We start from the raw sequence: 19,212 nt of genomic DNA, 5'->3' as shown, positions 1-19,212 counted from the left end.
TGACGTGACTGGCTGTTTTGTTTCAAATGTATCACACAGTACAGAAAACCTGGCCCGTGCAGGTTGTGTATGCTGACTTCTACAGTTACCTTCAAAGAATAGCACACATGATTCACAGGCCTTGTTCCAGGTGCTGTTGGTGCACATTTCGAAGGTGCTGTCCCGATTTTGCCCTTTACAAGGGTCTCCCTCCGCCTGCACACGTCCTGATGAATCTGACTTTGTCACATCAAAAGCCACTAAAGTTGAATGGTAACGAAAATGTAACCGAAGCGAACTGCATGAGGACGTGCTGGTCGTTCCTTTGAATTATATATTGGGAACGACACGAGGAGAAATCAAGGGAAAACTGAGGGGAAGAAATGGGACGCAGCCAAAGCCTCTTAAAGTGCGATGACCCGAATTCATCGTGGGACCGTTTCAGCTCTTTTTATGGGCTCTAATATGTTTTGTTAGGTCACAGCAGGTGCCAAGACTGCTGACTGTATCTTTCAGAAAAAAAAAGACATGACATGAAGGCGCTTAACAGGGAAAAAACACTTTCAAATGAATTTACTCTAACAGGACTTGTCTGCAAGTACTTAGACCACTGAATTGGAGCCTGTGTAAGAAGGAGAGGAACCACGGCAGCCTGACCTCATTATCCTGGGTTGTACTGCAACTTGATTTAAAAACTTCTAAGTAATCTTGCAAGGACGATAAGCTCCAAGTTGCCTTCTTCAGGGCTGTGAACCTCACCTGTCTTGCACTGAGGCACTAAAAATCATGATTGATTAAAAAAACAAAATTCTAATCGACAACTGACCCAAGTTTGGCTGTTTCTGGTAAACTCCAAACATGTGGAGGCTTTGCCCCCCCAAAAAAAGGAAAAAAAAAAAGAAAAAAAAAGAAGAAGAGGGGACTGAGTTTAGCTGCCAAAGCCGAAGATACCCTTGATGTAGCCGGTCAGGCCGCCCTTGCCCTTCTGCTCCACCTTTTCATCCAGCGGAGGAAAGGCCACATGATTGAGAGCAAGGTCGAAGAACAGAGGCTTGCAGGGAATTGGCTGAAAGTCAGGGGGGAACTGGACCAGATTGGGCTGCTTTCCTATGAGGGTGGGGTCAAAGCGGAAGGTCTCCAGACGCTCGCACAGAGGCTGCATGGAGGCATGGAGGGGAGGAGGAGGAGGGAGGAGAGTGAGTACAGAGTTGATACAAACAACTGGTGAGGACATTGGAAAATCTCAGCTGAGACGGTCTTTTTTAAACACGTAAAATACTTATTCGTAAACGCTTCACTTCCTCTGGTGGTCGACACACAGGGACACTCCAAGAGCAAATGAAGACAATATGACGTTAGTTATCTTCCTAACAGTGGCGCTTGAATCTGCCCCCAAACTGAGCACATTCCTCAACACCCCGCCTCCGAGTTTGGAAAAATCCAGTCCTTCCAGGATTGCACAATGTTGTCGTTGTTCATGAGGCCAAAAATTCCAGATTGTGCATTCGATTTTCTAAAAAAGTGCAAAAAAAACTGAAGGATTTCTGTGGTTTTTTTTAAAGTAAAATTGCAGGAAGGGCTGCACGGTGGTGCAGTGGTCAGCACTGTGGCCTCACAGCAAGAAGGTTCCGGGTTCGAGTCCCGGCTCGGGCACGGGATCTTTCTGTGTGGAGTCTGCATGTTCTCCCTGTTCCTGTGTGGGTTCTCTCTGGTACTCCAGCTTCCTCCCACAGTCCAAAGACATCAAGAGGGGACGAGGCTGATTGATACTCTAAATTGACCGTAGGTGTGACTGTGAGTGTGAATGGTTGTCTGTCTCTATGTGTTGGCCCTGTGATGGACTGGTGACCTGTCCAGGGTGAACCCCGCCTCCAGAAGAGAATGGATGGATGGAAAATTGCAGGAACTGTTAACATTTGTGATTTAGGGGGGAAAATTGCAATTCATGTTAACCTAAAAATTCACCTCATCAAGTTGTACACAACAGCTGCTGCTGCTGCGAAGAGCGATGAGTTCACACGTTGCCATGACGACCCAGAGATCGAGGTGCGTAAGTCTAGTACGTCCGTGAAGTAATGTTTGCGTTATTAGGTTACTGAACTCGAGACTGTTGGTCCTTTTTACTGTGATACCTTTGTGTTTTTGTTCGGAAATGTGTTTAAAAGAGTTACATGAAGAGCAATAATGGTCACATCATCCTGCTCACACTAAGACAATGGCTCTGATTGTCCTTACCTTCTGGGAGGAGAAAAAAAACACAAGAAAAGTGTTTGACACTGATGTAACAAACTGACTCTTCTGCCTCTTCCATCTGCTCTTGAATACTTGACAGTAGAGTGATTAATTCCCACTAAACAACGTTAACTTCATACTGTTTTGGTTTTCTCACCGTGTTGTCTTTGACCTGCTGCTGAGAGGGAACTTCAGCCGTCTCATCGGTGTCTGAAACAAACAGACAGGGACTTCCTCAGAATCAAGCGGAGCAAACAAAAGCGTTTAGTTTTTTGTTGTCGGAGGACAAACGTGCACAACTGTACTCACCTAAAATGGCAGCGGCTTGAAGAGAATATTTTTCAGCATTGACTTCAGCGATGAGCTCCTGAACATCAGGGAGCTCCTGCAGAGACACAACATGTGAGCAAACGGAGAAGCTGCATGGAAGCCAAAATGTAACCCAGACGTCTCTGCTCATACTGCATTACAGTCATACCAACCTTCAGGCTGTTGTTGAGACTCTTGGCCTTGGACTGAACTTCCTTGGCATACTTCAGCACCCTCTCATACAGCACCAGAGCCTCGCTCCACTTCTTCACCAGCACATAGGACTGAGCAATAAAGAAACACCTGCAACACAAATGGAGAAAACAACATGACATTAAGTGCACAAGACACATGACCAAAGGCATTAACATCTAACATACGCAATTTCATTACAAGGCTCAAGGTGAAGAGTTCTTAACTCCGATGTCTGACCTGTAGGCCTTATAGACAAGCGTCTTGAGGGATACCTCCTTCTGAAATGTGTGGTCATCCTCCAGACCCTGCAGGGTGGAGAGTTCAGCCAGACTCTGCGGAGGAGACAAACACGGACGTGATTGAGGCGTGTTTGGAGAGACATGAGTCGCTTTTACATGGCCCTTTCAAGACGGGAATATTGTGTCGATATCACGCCAAGTCTAGAAAAATGCACAGTCAAGTCATGGATCTAAAGAAAATGGCCTGATATAGCTCTGGGATTCTCTTGACATGACAGCGCTCAGCAGAATTTACTGCAGAACATCATGCATGTTTTAAAAAGTATTCTCATGTGGTTTTACAAATCTGGCAACCTGTTTGTGACGGAAACGTTACCTGATGGTCTCTATCTAGGAGCTGCAGTAACAAACATAAAACCAGATGGGGTTTTTTCTCCCCTCTTGTCAAATTAAGACAGGATCTCTGCAGTCCCTCTCACCCTCTCAAACACTACTGTGTTTACACAACCTCCTCTGATTGTGTAAGCGAGTACACGAGTGTCATGGTGGCGGAGGTCATTTCTACAGGGGTGTTGAGGAATCCGTGTTAAAGGAGATCAGACGTGTGAATGTGCAAAGAAACGGAAGGTGTGAAGAATGAGGATGTCAGAGGTAAAGCAGCTTTCCTGTCACCGTTGACAACTGATCAGCGCGACGGCTCTGGTGTGTGATTGACAGAAACTCCGGCTGCTTTTGTGAAAGTGGTCCTTGTGCTAATGCACATTGTTTGAAGATTTATGTTGTGATACTAGAAACTGATGACCAATACTACTGTATTACCACAGATCTTGATACAAAGTAGTTCAAATCAATCAATTTTAAAATAAACTATACACGAAGATACATATTTCTGCACATAAACACACCACTGCTGTTGTACATGTTGTCTTAAACCTCACCTGAGTAATACATCTATGGAACCTTCAAGAAAAACCAGTGTCACATTTTGAGGAAATCCGATTCTATATTTTATGACCAGATAATTACTTGCAGAATGATGTCATAAAGGCGGATGAGGTCCTGTGGGCGGGGTCCCCTCTTGTTCTCGTCAGCCTCTGGTTCCTTCAGCTTGGCCTGCAGCGTGTGGGCCATGCTCTCGTTCCTCTTCACCAGTGTACACAGCTTGATGTAGGTCAGATAGCTGGGAGAGCAGACCAGCAGCACTTCAGTTATTCAGATGTGGACACGCTTATTTAGACCCGGTTCTATAAATTTATAGCAGCTCGGATTGAAAATGCCGTTGACTCACATACATCTATTCTTTGAGATAGAAAATTAGCCTGAATTCAATGCGTCCATGTTTTTCGAAGCAGAACATGTCCATTTTATAATAAACTCTGAGAAATATTGAGGAGTATTTCTCAGCTTCTTTTTGATATTTTGAAACTTGAATGATCCAACAAGTCTGGCGCGAGTACTTTTACCTGTGCAGGAACTGCAGGTTCGACACTTTTCCATTGTCAGCATCGGAGCTCCTTTCTCGTTGTTTCTACGAGGAGAAGCAACATTTCAATAAAACGCAACTTTTTGTTTCTGTTTAACAGTCACTTGTCTGAGCTGTAAAACAAGTCCGTACATTTAAACCCATGAGCAGGGCTTCGAGGTTACGATAAATGCCACATTCAACATTTTTTGCCTAAAAATGTCAACATCAAACTCTGGTTTATCATTACCGCCTCATTCTTGAGCTCCTCCTTCACAGCCTGGATGGTGTCTCTGCACTCGGCCAGCAGGGTCTCGTACAGATGCTCTTTGGTCTCCTCATTAGCTGCCTGCACATAAGAAACACAAGCGAAGTTGCCAGTTTTACTTATTCCACTTTGGTGTATTTTGTGTTGAAAAACGAGCACAAAATAACTGAAATTATATATTAGTAGGTCAGTCCCTGTTATCCAACACGGGTTTTTTTTTTTTTTTTTTACATTTTCATTTATTACAATGACAACATAAAGATTAAAGGGTAAGCAACCAATCATATCAGAGACCAGTAATACTAATAATGATAATCCCCTCTGATTTTTGTTTTGGTTTGTTTTTTGCTTTAGACAGACTGGTGTCAGCTTCTCACAGATCTCTTTATCCAGCGCTGCAACACAACTTGTTTTGTTCATATGTGCTAAACATGTTTTGAGAGAGAGTGAACACATATTTTTCAAAATGAAAAAGACCTTGAGGAACCTGGGCTTGAACTTGAATTGTATCCAGAGGTTCTAAAGGACGCTAAATATCTGAAGTCAGACACACAAACATTTAGCAACCAATTAAAGCTACAAATGCGCCAATAAAAGTCAATGATGCAAACTGATCATTTTAAGAGTCGTCTGAAACAAACAGCAACACTTGGAGCAGGAATGTAGGTGTGTGTGTGTGTGTGTGTGTGTGTGTGTGTGTGAGAGAGAGTGTGTGTTGTTGCGGGGGGATGGTGGGGTGGTATGTGGCCCAGCAGGCTGCTGGTGCATTCCTGCACACAACTCATCAGCAGTCAGACACCAGGGTGTTTCAGGGTTCAAATCTCTGTCAATGACATGATTGTTCTTTACCACACACATCTTTCATTACCGCACTCACAATATTCTCAACAGGCACCATCTTTACATTTTTGAAACCATGCTGAACTTGCTGTAAATGGTAAAAATGACAAAATGTGTCACTTGTGTGAGACAAGTCTGTAAAAACCAAAAAAACAAAACAAAACCAAAAAACCTTAGAAAGCAGCACAATGTAGGAATGTTACGAGAGAATTCATTGTAGAGCCCAGAGGAATGATGTTGCTTCAAGTGCCTACACCCCTGGTCACTTGTGCCAACACCCCTGGCAACATCTAACGCAACCGGCTCGACCTGTTCAACATTTTCTGTTTCTGCGTGGCACTGCTGCATGCATAACCTGATAACAGGAGGGAGCTGTCGACACGTCACCGAGGCTGACAGACCAGGCCTAATGTAGCTTCTCCTGTCCCCAGAGGCCACAACCTGCAGACCAGGGTTAAATATATGAGGACCTATGAGATTGAGGACCATATTAAAACCTGCAAATGCTTTTTAAGTCATTACTTTCCCCATCATAAACTGCCTATCAACCTCTTTTGGAATGCATTTTAAAGCTATAGTGGATAATATATGCCATTGTCAAACTCGTTCACACAATGCTCCTGCAGCTCATCGCCAGCAGGTAAATATCTCTGCATTTCACAGTGTAGGAATTTTATATCTGGAGCAACATTCTTGCACTGCCTAAAGATGCATAGCCGAACGACTATGACAATGTGCAACCCAAAAAGCTTAATGTGTTGGTGAAAGCTGAATTTCTCCTAAGTAGAATAGGACAAGAACCCAAGCAACGGAAAGGAAATAAAGGGGGATGATTATTGCTGGAGCTGAAACTGAACTCTAACATTAGGCCAAAACCTAATTTAAAACTGACAGACAGATTGTGTCCAGACACCCGCTGGGTGTAGTCTTGCATTTGTGAGGGCTGAAATGAGTTTGTGTGGGTTGAAATGCACAGAATGTAGTCCTGCAAAGAGCGGGGCTGCATGCCTGAGACCTGAGTGACTGTGGGTGTGGAAGGAGTGTCCGGACCCATGGAGTGCTGTGAGGCCTTAGGCAAAAGAGGACAAGAGGAATGTCTTGTGGTGGCAGTGAAGGACCATTTGAGATGGCAAAAAGGAGTGTGTCACCCCTTGAAAGTGTAAGAAACTGCATCGAGTGTTGCATGACACAAGGGGTGTGTCACAGGGCTCCTCTGCAGGTTTGCAATCCTAACAAGCGGTTATTTCGCTGACGCCACGGGCCTTGCGGAATGTTAGAGATAGGGATGAGGGAGCACGCCATCATCTTATCAGGACTCAGATGTGGATGAGGTTTCAAATCAGAAAGAAGGCGTGGGTTACTTTGGTGCAGAAGTGGCCGGGGCTTAGTCTGAATTTGGTATTTAAATCTGGAATGATATTCTAATCCTGTAGTGGATGTGGGTTGATCGTGAGTAACTCAATGTACTGTTCACAAAAACTATAGCAGAAAAAAGGTATTAATTTAAAAAAAATAGAAATAAACTTAATAGAACCAATGAACAAAACACCTGCAGTAGTCACAAGTAAAACACATGGACTAGAGTTCTAGAGTTCTCTCACTTAACATTATGTTTTTACTGGATTTATTTTTAATTTAATTTAAACAGTACAGTCTTTCTTTTCTGGGGGGGCAAAACAAAAAAGTAAAGTAGTAAAGCAAAAGTAACAAAAGTGGATGTGTGTGTGCAAACATACAGGCTATGCAACATCTAAATTTGAATATAAATCCTAACATTAAGAACCAACACAAATCTTATTAGCTGTTGTGCTTAAATTCACTCTAGTGTCCTTGTTCTGCATGAGCCAATGAACAAGTGAGACTCTCCTCTTGAGGCCACGGGCAAAAATGGGAAAACAGTCAGGAGTGATTCTGAGGACAAGGAGGAGAGCTGGTGGATCAAAGTGAGGCCATTGCTGAGGGGGATGTGGCGTCTCTGTGAGGATGGAGAGCAGAGCAGCTGACAACCCCTCTGTTTCCTGGGAACAGCGAGTTATCAATGCATTGATTGTTCATTCACACCTGGACCTTGTCTAGATAGTACACACGCTAATGTTTTATTGCTGGGGTTCCTCCTGTCAAGTGCTGCCACTTTTTGCTACCTTCGTCAGGCTTGAGCAACATAGCAAAAAATCAACATCTTCACATCTCTGCATTTCAGCCATGCAAGTTATGGCTTGAGGTATGTAGCTGTGTGTGGTACTTTTAACTTGATATTTTAGTCTAGGGCTGCATGACTGAAAAAATCTCTAAAAGCAATAATTTTGACTGCTACTGCAATTCTGATATGGTTTGAAATATTAGGGGTAAAGTTAATTTTCCGTCATTGTTCTCATTTTCATTGAGAAACCCTTAAAAATGATAGTGTTGCGATTATTGGGGACCAAATAAATATCTCTTCTTAAATCTTAGGCTTGGGTGGTTTGATGGTCTTACATTTTAAGTATAAAAAGTGTGGACAGTATCATTTTCAACAGTCTATCCCACAGACACTCGTTTTCTATTATTAAACCAGTGTATTGTAGTGTGTAGCAGGCACCACTAGAGGGCAGGCACCTTATGTGTAATCTACTGGGGCGACAGGCAGAAAGATGGTGAGTGGTGCTCGCACCTGGGAGTACAGTGGGAGGAGGACTGGTAAAGATTGTTTGGGATTATTTTGGCTTTAGTCCAGGTGATAAGGTTAACACGCCAACAAGAAGGAATCCATGTGCACCATTTGCCTTAAAAATGTTGCTACAGACGGAGGAGACGGTTCCGCTAAGTCCTGGGTGATGGCGATGGCGATGCTGTTCGTTCACCTCTGTCCTCCATCCAAAATTTCCTCCAGCTGTGAGTCGGATGCATTGCGTTTTACCTGTCCAGTTTATAAACTTGCTCAGATTCTGGGTTTTGGTTTGCAGGTGTCTGCACATGGTGGTGTTTTCTTTTTAAATTAACCTGGTCCACCGTTCCTGTCTGGTGCTCATCTGCTCTGTGTACACTGACATGCTGGGGAACACATCAAAACCCCCACCTCACTCTGCACAAATTGCATCATATAATGCGCACCCCTGTAAAATGTATTTCGACATGAAAAGACAGATATCATCCAAGCCTATAAAGTACAACATGACATGTAAGCAGGGCATCTCTGTAGCACCACACCTTACAATGCTATTTTGACACACTATTAGCTTCAATGTGCCTTCCTGTGATTCAACAACTGCTGTAAGCCGTGATGCAATTTCAATGCAATTATTGTACAGCCCTCGCTGAGACAGACAGGGGAAGATGGAGAGATCTCAGGGGAGTGAGATGCAAAGGTTCACGGCAAGAATTCGAACCACTGAGTTCAGTACGACGATCTCCACACCACCGCTACCTGTGAACATGCTCGAGCGCTGATGCGACGATATATCGAGTTGCTAATGGCATCTCCTGTTACACTGAGGACAAACTTTTACACATAAAGCGGAAACCACCGACCTGAGCTATGGCAGCCTCGTTATCTGCCAGACCCAACAGGAAGATGCGGGCCTTGTCAATTTTGACGGGCACAGCCCGTCCACGCCACTCCACTTCACTCATGGTGGCAGCTTGCTTGGTTCTGGCCTGAGTGATCAGGGCCTGGGGACAAAACAGAAATATGTATTTTCTATCAGACAACCAAAACATTTTTTTTTGGATTAGAACAGAGAATTCTTCACCTTGCATACATTATTAATATGTATACATGATACACATATTACTGTTCTGCTACTATGACACAAGCATATTAAGTCAGGCCGTATCTGTCTTGCACACCTCTAGTTTCTCAGCCATCATGCCTCCACCTCCTCCTGTCAGTCTCATCTGCATCAAGTCATTGATGGCATTTTGGTCACCTATCGGACAGTGAAACACAGTTACATCGTGAGTGTGTGTGTGTGCGGAGTTAGAGGGGTTTGACCAGTAAAGTCTCACACTCACCAATGTTGTAAGCACAATAGCGGATGTTGGGTGATATCTCGTCCACACGCTGGCGATAGAGTACAGCCAGCTCCTCGGTGAAAGCACTGGCCAGCTTCTCATAGATAGTCCTGACATCATGAAAGACACGATTTGGAATGTTAGACCTCCTGCATAACTGACAACTTATCACACACACTAAGTTATTTCATTGCATTATGAAGTGGTAGTAATGTTAAACTCACTTGCACTTGTTAAAAGCCTCCATGGCTCGCTTCCACTCCTGCAGTTCAAACTCCACCATGCCAGTCAGGTACGCTGTGTAGGCCTGCAAATAAAAATGGAACTCACCACTAGACGGAACAGGAGAACATGTCCAAAGAACTAGTGTTTAACATTTCGATGAGTCCATATTACTGTCATGAGGTTCAGCATTCAAAACAATCATCCCCCAGCACCTAATACAAAAACTTGGTTACCTAGGACTAAATACACCTGTCTGTAACTGGGCGCTGGACTTCCTCACAGGGAGGCCACAAAATGTGCAGGTGAGCGGCAGCTCCTCCAGGACCATCACACTGAACACAAGAGCCCCACAAGTGTGTGTGCTCAGTCCGCTGCTCTTCATCCTCCCGACCCACGACTGTGCACCAACCCACAGCACCAACCACATTATCAAAATTGCGGATGATACGACTGGTGGGCCTCATCACTAGTGACGATGAGGTCAACTATAGGAAGGAGGGGAGCTTACTGAGCCAGTGGTGCAAGGACAACAGTCTCTTCCTCAATGTGGGGAGAGAATGACCAAGTTCCTTGGGGTGCAAATCTCTGAGGACCTCTCCCCCTAGCAACACGACATCACTGGTGAAGAAGGGTCAGACACGCCTCTGCTTCCTCCGCAAACTGAGGAGAGAACATGCCCCCCCCCCCCCAACAGCTTTTTCCACCAGGCTGTCAGGAGGCTGAACTCCACCACCTCCCATCCCTCTCCGCCCCCTGCTCCTAGACTCTAACTCGCACACTACACTGCATACAAGGACTCTACCCCAGCTGCACTCCTGCCACTTCTGTGCACTACTGCCACTTTTGTACTTCGTACCTAGAGTTACTGACAATAAAAACTCTTTGAAAAGTTACATTGTTGAGCTAGGCCACAGGATCACAGGGACAAATGTTAAGAATCTTTGCTGGACATGTGACTACAACATCAAGGTGTACCATACCTGTGCTTCCAGTTTGGTCTTGGCATCAACACGGGGGCTTTCACACAGCTTCTCCAGCTTCTCGCTATGCTTGGCTGCCTTGCGTAGTCGTGCCAGTAGGTGGAAGCGCTTGCGCGGTTCTGTGTTGGCCTCCTGCTTCAGCTGCATGGCGTAGCTCCATGCACGCTCCGCCTCCATCAAAACCAGCAATAAGTACCTGAAATGAAAGAGGTAGTGATATTAGTCTTTTGACTGCATGTTGGTATTATTTTCAGTGATTGATGATATGAATTGAATAACATGTGTCCCATTAATTCACAATTTTACAGAGAAAATGTGAACGTTTGCAAAGGAAAGAAAACATATACTCCAGTGTAATAACCCTTTAAGACCATTTTCAATAACCACTAGTTAGCTATGGTGAGAAATCAATGCCTGGATCTATCTGGAAATACTTTAACGGTCCACTACTGGCTAAAATAAAACATGAAAATCTATTGTTTGCTCACTGTAACCTAAGGAGTTTCACACCTGTAACAAATGCACCCCCCCCCCATTGTTTTTGTTTGTTACAAGTCTCAACTATATCAGATAGTCGACAAAATGTGGCCTAGAGAACCAAGAAGATGAAATAAGTTAATATATTTAACAAATACCTTTTTCAGTCTGGCAGTTCACCAACAGATTGTGCCAAACAAAATTTGCAGGCTTAAATCTCATGCGGATAACAACTCAGAACACACCGGTGCTAATGGAGCATTTCCTGTGTTTTGATAGCACATCATTGACCAAATGTATGTATGAAATTGATATTTCTATAAGACTCATCTCATCATGAATGGACATAAATGTCTGGCGCAGATGATTGAGGACTCACCGGCTATCAGTAAGGATTTCAACTGTTACTTTCTTCCCAATAAACTTGTGTCGGTTTCCCATCTTGAATCCAAGAGTCTTGCGCAGCCGACGCAGCCGACGAGAGCAGTAGCCTCTGAAAATGCAGATGTAGTTGTATAAAATATAAAAGGCTAACATATACACTGTCACAGTTATTCCTCTCGGAGATTTACTGTTTAAGCACAAGTCAAACAACAAAAGCAGTAATGTGTCCATATCTTTGTTGTGTGCAATCTAAGGCAAGGATGCACAAATTGGGGCCAGGGGCCAAATAGGTTCCACCATTAAGTTTGATTTGGCCAATGAGATATAACAAATTATAAGAAATAACAACAGGCCAAATGATAAACACACTGCCAAGGTGCATGTGTTTTTTTTAATTTGGCAAAGCAAAAATGCAGCAAATGTTCCTGTTTTTCTTAATTCGATTGAACTGCAAAGAAACACATTTAGCAGGATGACAACTAAGCATAAGTGAAGTGAGAATCAAAATAAAGGAGCAGGGATACACAAGAAGTCATTATAACAACATGTTATGCATTTGCTTTGAGCCTGTGACCCTGCATTTGTCTAGGTTTTGGGCCACTAATGGCAAAAGTTTGGGCCACATTGAGAGATGGCACGAAAGAGCTCAAACAAAACCATGACGTGAGTGGAAGATTTGTCTTGTATCATGACTTTCAGAAGGCTAAATTAGTGTTTATTGCTGAGGCAGCAATTCCTGCTTTACTGCATTATAATTAAGCGGTTACTAATATAGCGTCACAAACATATGCTTGTGACAGTGGTGTATAAACTTGCCTGACCAAATTTCTACTATCTGTACATCGGTAAAAAGAATGCTACTTAATGAAAGGTTCAGCAAAGGGGCGTCATATATCTTTAGACAGAGAACACCGTCATCCATGGCACTGGTGAACCACGTCTGCAGTGCAGCTTTAGGAGTCGTGTGTGAAGCTCACCTGTATCTCTGGTAGTCTCCGTGTCTGAGACCATGCTGTTGCTGGGACTCCTTGATAATTTGCAAGACTGCAGATACATGTTAAGGGGAATACTTCTTTTCATCGCCGAACTAAGTTATTCACGTTCAAATTTGACAATTTCAGTCGTTTTAGGCACTGAACGTACAGACCCGGGCAGTGTGACCAATTCTACTGCTTAAACTTACAAGAGAAGAAAGAAACATCGATAACACTACAGACATTGAATATTTTACTTTCTGGAGTTAACAACTTACAAATAGATGTTTAGAACACAAGGCAAATAAATGTATATTTAACGGCTGCCAGTGACAGCCTGTTTCTATATGACACGTAGCCTAAAAGGGTTAGCTACCGTTGTCCTCGGACAGCGTTAGCTAGCAGGTTAACATTGGCACCTGCGCTTAGCACTTTGGATTCAATTAACACCGTTGCTATATACTCAACTATTTTCAAGGATACTTTCTAGTCCAAGTCCTCCATCTGGTGAATTCTCCTTATTTTCATCCATTGATGAAACTTTAGCTTCGCTCTGCTTGTCTGCGGCCATGTCTGAATGCTAGCACATGCTCAGAAAAGACAGTGACCAATGACGGACCAAGGGAGGCAAACGAGAAAATCCAAAAATCTCGCGAGAGTCGCGGTAACCCAGTCGACAACTAGGCTGGGGATCTAGTATGAAGTTTTTTCGCTAGCGTTACTGCTTGCAACGACCAAAGGCTCAAAGTTGTCTTCATCTTTTATACGTCTGACTGAAATTCTATATATTCAATGAATTAAACTGAGATTAAAATCCGATTTCTGTGCACAAAGAAAAAGGGTTTTTATTTGGTCCAAGTTGAGGTGGTTGCTCTCTGTGACAATGTCTTGGAGAAGACAGAGTGACTGGCTGCTGGCATTTGATTCTGAAACTAATTGACTCTACGGGGCCATTGGCTCTATGTGCATGTCACTAACCTGTCTAGCTTCCTCCATGGCTCATCCCTCCACCTAGTTTGGTGAGCATCAGCCAGGTAGTTCCCTAGTAATTCTAACCACAGGCTTTACTGTATGCTTTTATATCCAAAATGCACAGCCTTCGACAAATGCAGATATTACATAGTCAAATTTTCATTTTCATAAAATATTTTGCAAGGCTTGAGTATCTTGATTAGAATACATTTTCTTGTCTTTTGAAGCAGAAACATTTCTCTCAAGTCCTTGACTTTTAGACGTGGAATGATTTTGTACAAAGAATGACGCTGACAGGCAGAATGTCATTTATTCTTAAAACAGTCTGTTTAGATGTTGTCTGTAGAAGAAATATATTTGCACAGGAAATTCTTGATCTCAGAGATGTGCATGGTCTCTTTGATGGTGGTGTCTCTGCTGCGCACCTGAAGGAGGCCCTTCTCCAGCGTACTCTCACTGATGACCACGGTGAAAAGCACTCCCATCTCATCGTACCTGGAATGCATCGACACAGCGACACATCAGACGAATGAGGCTCCAAATCAACAAACTCGGCTCCTTCGTTTGAGCTCAACCAGTGAAACTGCGTGGTGTAAAAAAAAAATGCAAAAACGGTATTTCACTTTGCATTCAGTCGTTCCATTGATGTCTGCGCAGTCTCAAGATATCCAGGCCAGGTGGATATTTCAGCCTCTGTAAACTCTTGCAGCAGACCCTCGCAAATCTATAAAAAGGAATTACGTATTAATGACCTTTAACACCCACACAAGTCAGTTTTGAGTCCTTCAGTTGGGATTAACTCAATCACTCTTTAACTGAATCACATATTTTTACAGTGATTTTATCACTTATATGTCATGCACACTATAGAACATGAATAATTTATTTATTTTTTAATATTCAGGTCACTCAATGTGTATATTTACACACACTTTCGTCAAGGCAAAACAGTTGACGACTGACGTGTAGAGTCTCTTACCTGCCTCAGCTCGTTAGTGGCTCCCTTGCCGATAGCTAAAGCCACTTTGACCGGCGCCAACACCGGGTGCAACTTGAGAACCTGCAATCAGTGGAACAATAAAGCAGAACCCAGAAAAACGAACTCTAGCAAGCTAAAAAGAACTACACGGTTGCACGGCTCAGCTGTTAATCCAGAATCAAATAATAAACTGTTTGGAGAGCAAACTTGAGAAATAATTTGATAAAACTGTTTTAAAATGTCTTTTCTGGCAAAGTGGAACTCTTTTCCCCCTCTAGTCATTGCTTTAGGGGGGTCTTTTTGTGTCACACTATGACATCACATTATAATTGACCCTTTTGCTAAAACTGTCATCACTTCATGCTGTAACACATCTGTGTGAAAGTTTGTCAAAATTAGTGTGTGAATTCTAGAGTTGTAGCCACCAAAACAAGTTTTTTGCTGTCTCACTGGTGGACGGACAACCCATAAAACCAGGTGGGCTAAGCTCTCAAACCTTCCTGTGCTGCAGCTTCAGTTTGATGTCTTCCCTCTTGAGTAACTGGAGTGAGTTGAACAGAAAGGCCATCAAACCACGGTCGATGTTCCCGGTAACAGAGACCACGTGAGGAACTGACTTGCGCCCATCTCGACCCTAAAGAAAGCGTAGAAAGACAAACAACATCAAATGGAAAGGAAATCCTTACAAAAATAACACTGAGGATGAGTAGAGAGTGTATTTTTGTTCCTTTTGATTTTGATACGAGTAAAATCGGAACCTCCTTTGTAAACAGGCGTACGGAAAATGGATGGAAAGGTAGAACATGGTCACTTAAGAACAGACTTCCACGTAAAAAAAACCTGCTTTGACACTGGAGCCAAAACAAGATGATAGTACCTAGATTACAAATCGACAACTGTATTGATTAACATCTTCTGACAAGGTGTCATTCAAAGTCACTCCTCGGGAAGTATCGAGCGGCGACTTGACGCTTGTTTTGCACCTGACTCCAAACATGGACTGGACACGGAGACACAACTGACCTTTTTGAGTTTGGAGTACACTCCTTTGCGTGCGCACAGCAGCTCTGCGTCTCCTCGGATCCACAGGCTCTCCAGGGGTTCCTGACCCCATGGGAAGTTGTAGACGATCTTCACGCCGCGAGTCGTTGCCTGTTCTAGTTCCACCTCTGGGACATCACTGCTGCTGAACTCCGAGGGCGACAGGGCGAACTGGACAAGGACAGATTAGCATGAGGAGACATGGCCTCTCATACATTCACGGGACATGAATCTTCACAACACACTTCAATCTCCTCCAAGAGTTGAATTACACATCTTAAGCCATTACAACCGAGGAATTCTGGTTCTTATATTTCAATGAAGGACTCCTTAATTTCAAACATGAAAATTATGATAAAAAAACAAATAGAAATAAAGTATCAATAGTGTCAACTCAGACTCCATATTTGAATGTTCTTACTTATTATAATTAGAGAAGGAGTAGGGACAAGTCAAGACTTCGATACTCTATCCGTTTCCCATTTCTTAACTTAAGACATTTACAGTTCATATTCGGCTCCTTGCTTTTATTCATTACCCCACCCACCCTCTGAAAAGGGTTTGTGTCGATAATGTAGAGCTTCCTCATATCTATACCTCCAAACATGATTGTTTTTGTATGTCTTAAGTGGATTTTGCCTTAAACATTCCCTTAAAGTTGCACCCTGCGCATTCCACGGATGATTTCTGTTTTGTTTTTCATTTAAATGCTCTCCACTGATGAGGTTCCTCACTGTCATTAAATATGTTTTGAATATTGCCTGGAAGAAGTTTATTTCTTGCAATATCGCAACATCAACGATTTCCTTTTTCCTGCACTGCTGTGAACAATATTGAGCAAGATTTTCTATTATTAACTTATCAAGAATGTCCAACAATCAGATATTTGACATCTAAATCCTTCTGTTGATTACCTTGATTTTCTTTTTTCGTTCTACTTTCTGCTTCTTGAGTACTCACCTTCCTCCACCACTTCAGCCTCTGTCGTGTCCAGTGATCCAGCCACTGGGGAGAAGTACGAGGCAAGCAAAACCACACGAGAGACGCCTGGTTGACCTCAGCTGGGCTGACACACAGACAGACGGGATCTTATAATTTCAGATTCCATATTGTCTGGCTGGAGACTGTATTCTAATTGGACATTTCTATGATGAAATATAACCATCCTCTTGTTGAAATGCTTCCTGACAGCACCGGGGTCAGTCTGCCCTCTAGTGGTTAATGAACCATGTAAAACACCATGAACTTATTGACAAACTTCAAAATCCATGAAGAGGAGCTTCACAGTCCAGAATAGTAATTTACGACCCAACAACCCAAAGCTTTGATATCATCAAGTTAAGAATCCACTTCAACATTTTACTCAGGACTTCCATCCATGCATTTTCTATATCACTGATCCGTTAAGGGTCGGGGGGGGGGGGGGGGGCTGGAGCCTATCCCAGCTGACATTGGGCAAGAGTTGGGGGTCACACTGGACAGGTCACCAGTCCGTTGCAGGGCCATCAGGAGCTATTAGGGGTCGAGTATCTTCCTCAAGGATACTTGGACATGGTCACCAGGGGAAGTGAGGATCAAACCAACGACCCATCGGTTGCTAAACAGCCAGTCTACCACTGAACCATGCCTCCCCCTTACTCGTGACTTATAAGTGACAATCAGTGAATTACTTAATTCCTTCTTACTTACTGAGCCCTCACATGGCCTTTTCCCACTGAGCTGGTGAGGGATCTCAAACTGATGGTGTTCAAGAATTTTCTGAGGCTTGATTCTGTCTTCAGGTAACGGTGAATATAACATTTGTGCATCATCTTTGAACTGTGTGCTTGTTTGTGTTCTGGATGTTTTCTCATCCACATGGTACTAATTCCAAGAGCTTACAGGTTTTTTTTCCAAAGGCATGCATCTTACACACACACACACACACACACACACACACACACACACACACACACACAAACGGAGCGTAGATGAAGCCTCACCAACCGGAGCCATCTGAGGGCTGGAAACACAGACCGGTCTCAGCAAGGCCAAAAGGCAGCTTCCTGTTCACCAGCTCAAACGAGGGCACGAACTGTTCCAGAGCACCTGAGAACAAACCAGAGCACAACACCTGCAGGTCACGGACACGACCTTAGGTCACAAAAAAGGCAGGAAAATAGGAGAATTCCTTATTTGATCAGAGTTGGTTTGATTGGCGCAAACAATGTTAATGTACGAGTTCTTTATTAAAGGCTCATGAATCTGATAATTTTAATAAGTCATCATGCAAAGAAGGTGAAGAACATTGTTTGATTTATGTTGGGTTAAAAATGCCTTTTTATGTTTTGCTTTTTTTTTTTTTTAAGTTAAGATGTTTGCAGCGAGGCACAATTTTGCATTGTTTTATAAACTCAACATCGTCAAATTGGTGCATGTTCTTCTGCCTTTTGAGCGTCATGGTTGGGATGAGGGAGGAGAGGGGAGGGTTGGATGTTTTTTTAATCTGTTTTGATATCATAGATGGCTCCTCTCTGACATGTGAAAATAATAATGAAAAAAAGACATTTAGTCACAAAAGATTAAAGCGAGAGTCCAAAAAGCACAGAGAGTTATTATCTCTCACCTCAGTTCATAAAAAATATTAATCAGTATATAGGATATACGTTAACACTTCTGGAAGCATAATGGTTGATGTATTTTATACTTAAAATGTTGCTTTACCAAGTGCCTGTGTGGAGAACTCTACCTTGAAGGAGGTTGGATCTGACTGATAGGGATCTCTGCAGGAGCAGGCGGGCCTTCTGGATGAGCTGCTCTTTGCTCAGCTCTTCATGCTCCAGCAGTTCTTTGAGGTTTTCAACAATCCTAAGGTGCCCCCAACCACCCTCCGCTGTGTCTTGACTGCTGCTGCGAGTGTTGATCCCGAACACCTGGACCCTGGACCCGGTCACCGAGCGCCACCACTGGTCCAATACGTTCCTCCTGAGTTCCAGTCCCAAAGGTCCGTAGTCACAGTTCATTCCACGCCTGACGAACTCCATATTAGTTTGGCCGGGTGAAATATAGTGCCTTTCCACAAAGAGCTGCATCAAAGTCATGAACTGGTCCTGGTCCGGGTCCTGGTTCGATGATGCGTCGCAGCGTTCTCTGATTTGAGCCAGCGGGGCGATGCGGAGTTCACGTGTGGAGGAAAGCCTCAACAGGACTCTTCTGACACCGCGGCTCAACATCATCAGTAACTTAAATCAGCAACAATTATTGACTCATGAGAAGACATATAAACTGCTCCATAAGTAACTGATAAATTCTTCGGTAAACTTCGGCGAAACTGGTGGAGACCATGGCACCAATGAAAGCCCCTGAGGCAGATGGAGCTCAGTCGGACTGAGGGGTCGGTGCTATCCTCGTCTGATAGAAGCGCCGGTTGCTAGCATGAAGTCAAACCGTCACATACCGCGAATAGTAGCGAATTACACGGCTTCTACTCTAAACTCTACCGGAATTGAAGTTTGTATAGTCACACTGTTTCAAACAGAACAACCATAGATATAAATAAGTCTTCTATATATATCTGTGCAGAACAACTTCGAATTCAGGGGGGTTGCATATGACCCGGAGGTGCTTCTTCTTTCGTTTAGTGACGGTTCGCAAAGTTTGAGGTGCTCCATCGCCACCTTGCGGATC

General features: G+C 43.5%; 2 protein-coding genes across 3 annotated transcripts; both read right to left on the bottom strand.

Annotated features, from left to right (window-relative positions):
* Positions 1–495: 495 nt before the first annotated feature.
* Positions 496–13,186, bottom strand: srp68 (signal recognition particle 68). Its single transcript, XM_086211128.1, has 16 exons — positions 13,038–13,186; positions 12,558–12,624; positions 11,576–11,689; positions 10,720–10,915; positions 9,739–9,821; positions 9,515–9,624; positions 9,350–9,429; positions 9,032–9,172; positions 4,667–4,765; positions 4,418–4,482; positions 3,981–4,134; positions 2,953–3,047; positions 2,694–2,823; positions 2,521–2,596; positions 2,369–2,421; positions 496–1,135 (listed from the first exon to the last, which is right to left on the bottom strand). Exons 1-16 carry the CDS (start codon positions 13,123–13,125, stop codon positions 908–910), a joined length of 1,779 nt encoding a protein of 592 aa, XP_086067254.1. The 5' UTR covers positions 13,126–13,186; the 3' UTR covers positions 496–907.
* A 559-nt stretch (positions 13,187–13,745) lies between these two features.
* On the bottom strand, positions 13,746–19,183 carry polg2 (polymerase (DNA directed), gamma 2, accessory subunit). 2 transcript variants are annotated; one of them, XM_086211130.1, is made up of 8 exons: positions 18,275–19,183; positions 17,533–17,634; positions 16,507–16,607; positions 15,529–15,717; positions 15,002–15,139; positions 14,506–14,586; positions 14,150–14,250; positions 13,746–14,021 (listed from the first exon to the last, which is right to left on the bottom strand). In XM_086211130.1, exons 1-8 carry the CDS (start codon positions 18,759–18,761, stop codon positions 13,856–13,858), a joined length of 1,365 nt encoding a protein of 454 aa, XP_086067256.1. In that variant the 5' UTR covers positions 18,762–19,183; the 3' UTR covers positions 13,746–13,855. The 2 variants fall into 2 exon arrangements, with proteins under 2 accessions (XP_086067256.1, XP_086067255.1); XM_086211129.1 differs by having other exon boundaries at positions 13,750–14,021; positions 16,507–16,612; positions 17,529–17,634; positions 18,275–19,182.
* Positions 19,184–19,212: the final 29 nt, after the last annotated feature.

The sequence above is a fragment of the Aulostomus chinensis genome, chromosome 8 (assembly GCF_037954235.1).
Source record: "Aulostomus chinensis isolate RoL2024-O1b breed Wild chromosome 8, RoL_Achi_v1.0, whole genome shotgun sequence".
Classification (NCBI taxonomy): domain Eukaryota; kingdom Metazoa; phylum Chordata; class Actinopteri; order Syngnathiformes; family Aulostomidae; genus Aulostomus; species Aulostomus chinensis.
Note: the sequence above shows the minus strand (reverse complement) of the source record. Positions and strands in the feature narration are given on the sequence as shown.

What these genes read in the sequence shown, in the direction of transcription:
- srp68 (XM_086211128.1), bottom strand. Translation starts at nt 13,125, where the DNA reads ATGGCCGCAGACAAGCAGAGCGAAGCTAAAGTTTCATCAATGGATGAA. An exon ending in AGACCAAACTGGAAGCACAG is followed by an intron (nt 9,822 to 10,719) that starts GTATGGTACACC and finishes TTTTATTTGCAG; the next exon opens with GCCTACACAGCGTACCTGAC. An exon ending in GAGGCTTTTAACAAGTGCAA is followed by an intron (nt 9,625 to 9,738) that starts GTGAGTTTAACA and finishes TCATGATGTCAG; the next exon opens with GACTATCTATGAGAAGCTGG.
- polg2 (XM_086211129.1), bottom strand. Translation starts at nt 18,761, where the DNA reads ATGATGTTGAGCCGCGGTGTCAGAAGAGTCCTGTTGAGGCTTTCCTCC. An exon ending in CAGATCCAACCTCCTTCAAG is followed by an intron (nt 17,635 to 18,274) that starts GTAGAGTTCTCC and finishes GTTTGTTCTCAG; the next exon opens with GTGCTCTGGAACAGTTCGTG. An exon ending in CCCTCAGATGGCTCCGGTTG is followed by an intron (nt 16,613 to 17,528) that starts GTGAGGCTTCAT and finishes TCTGTGTGTCAG; the next exon opens with CCCAGCTGAGGTCAACCAGG.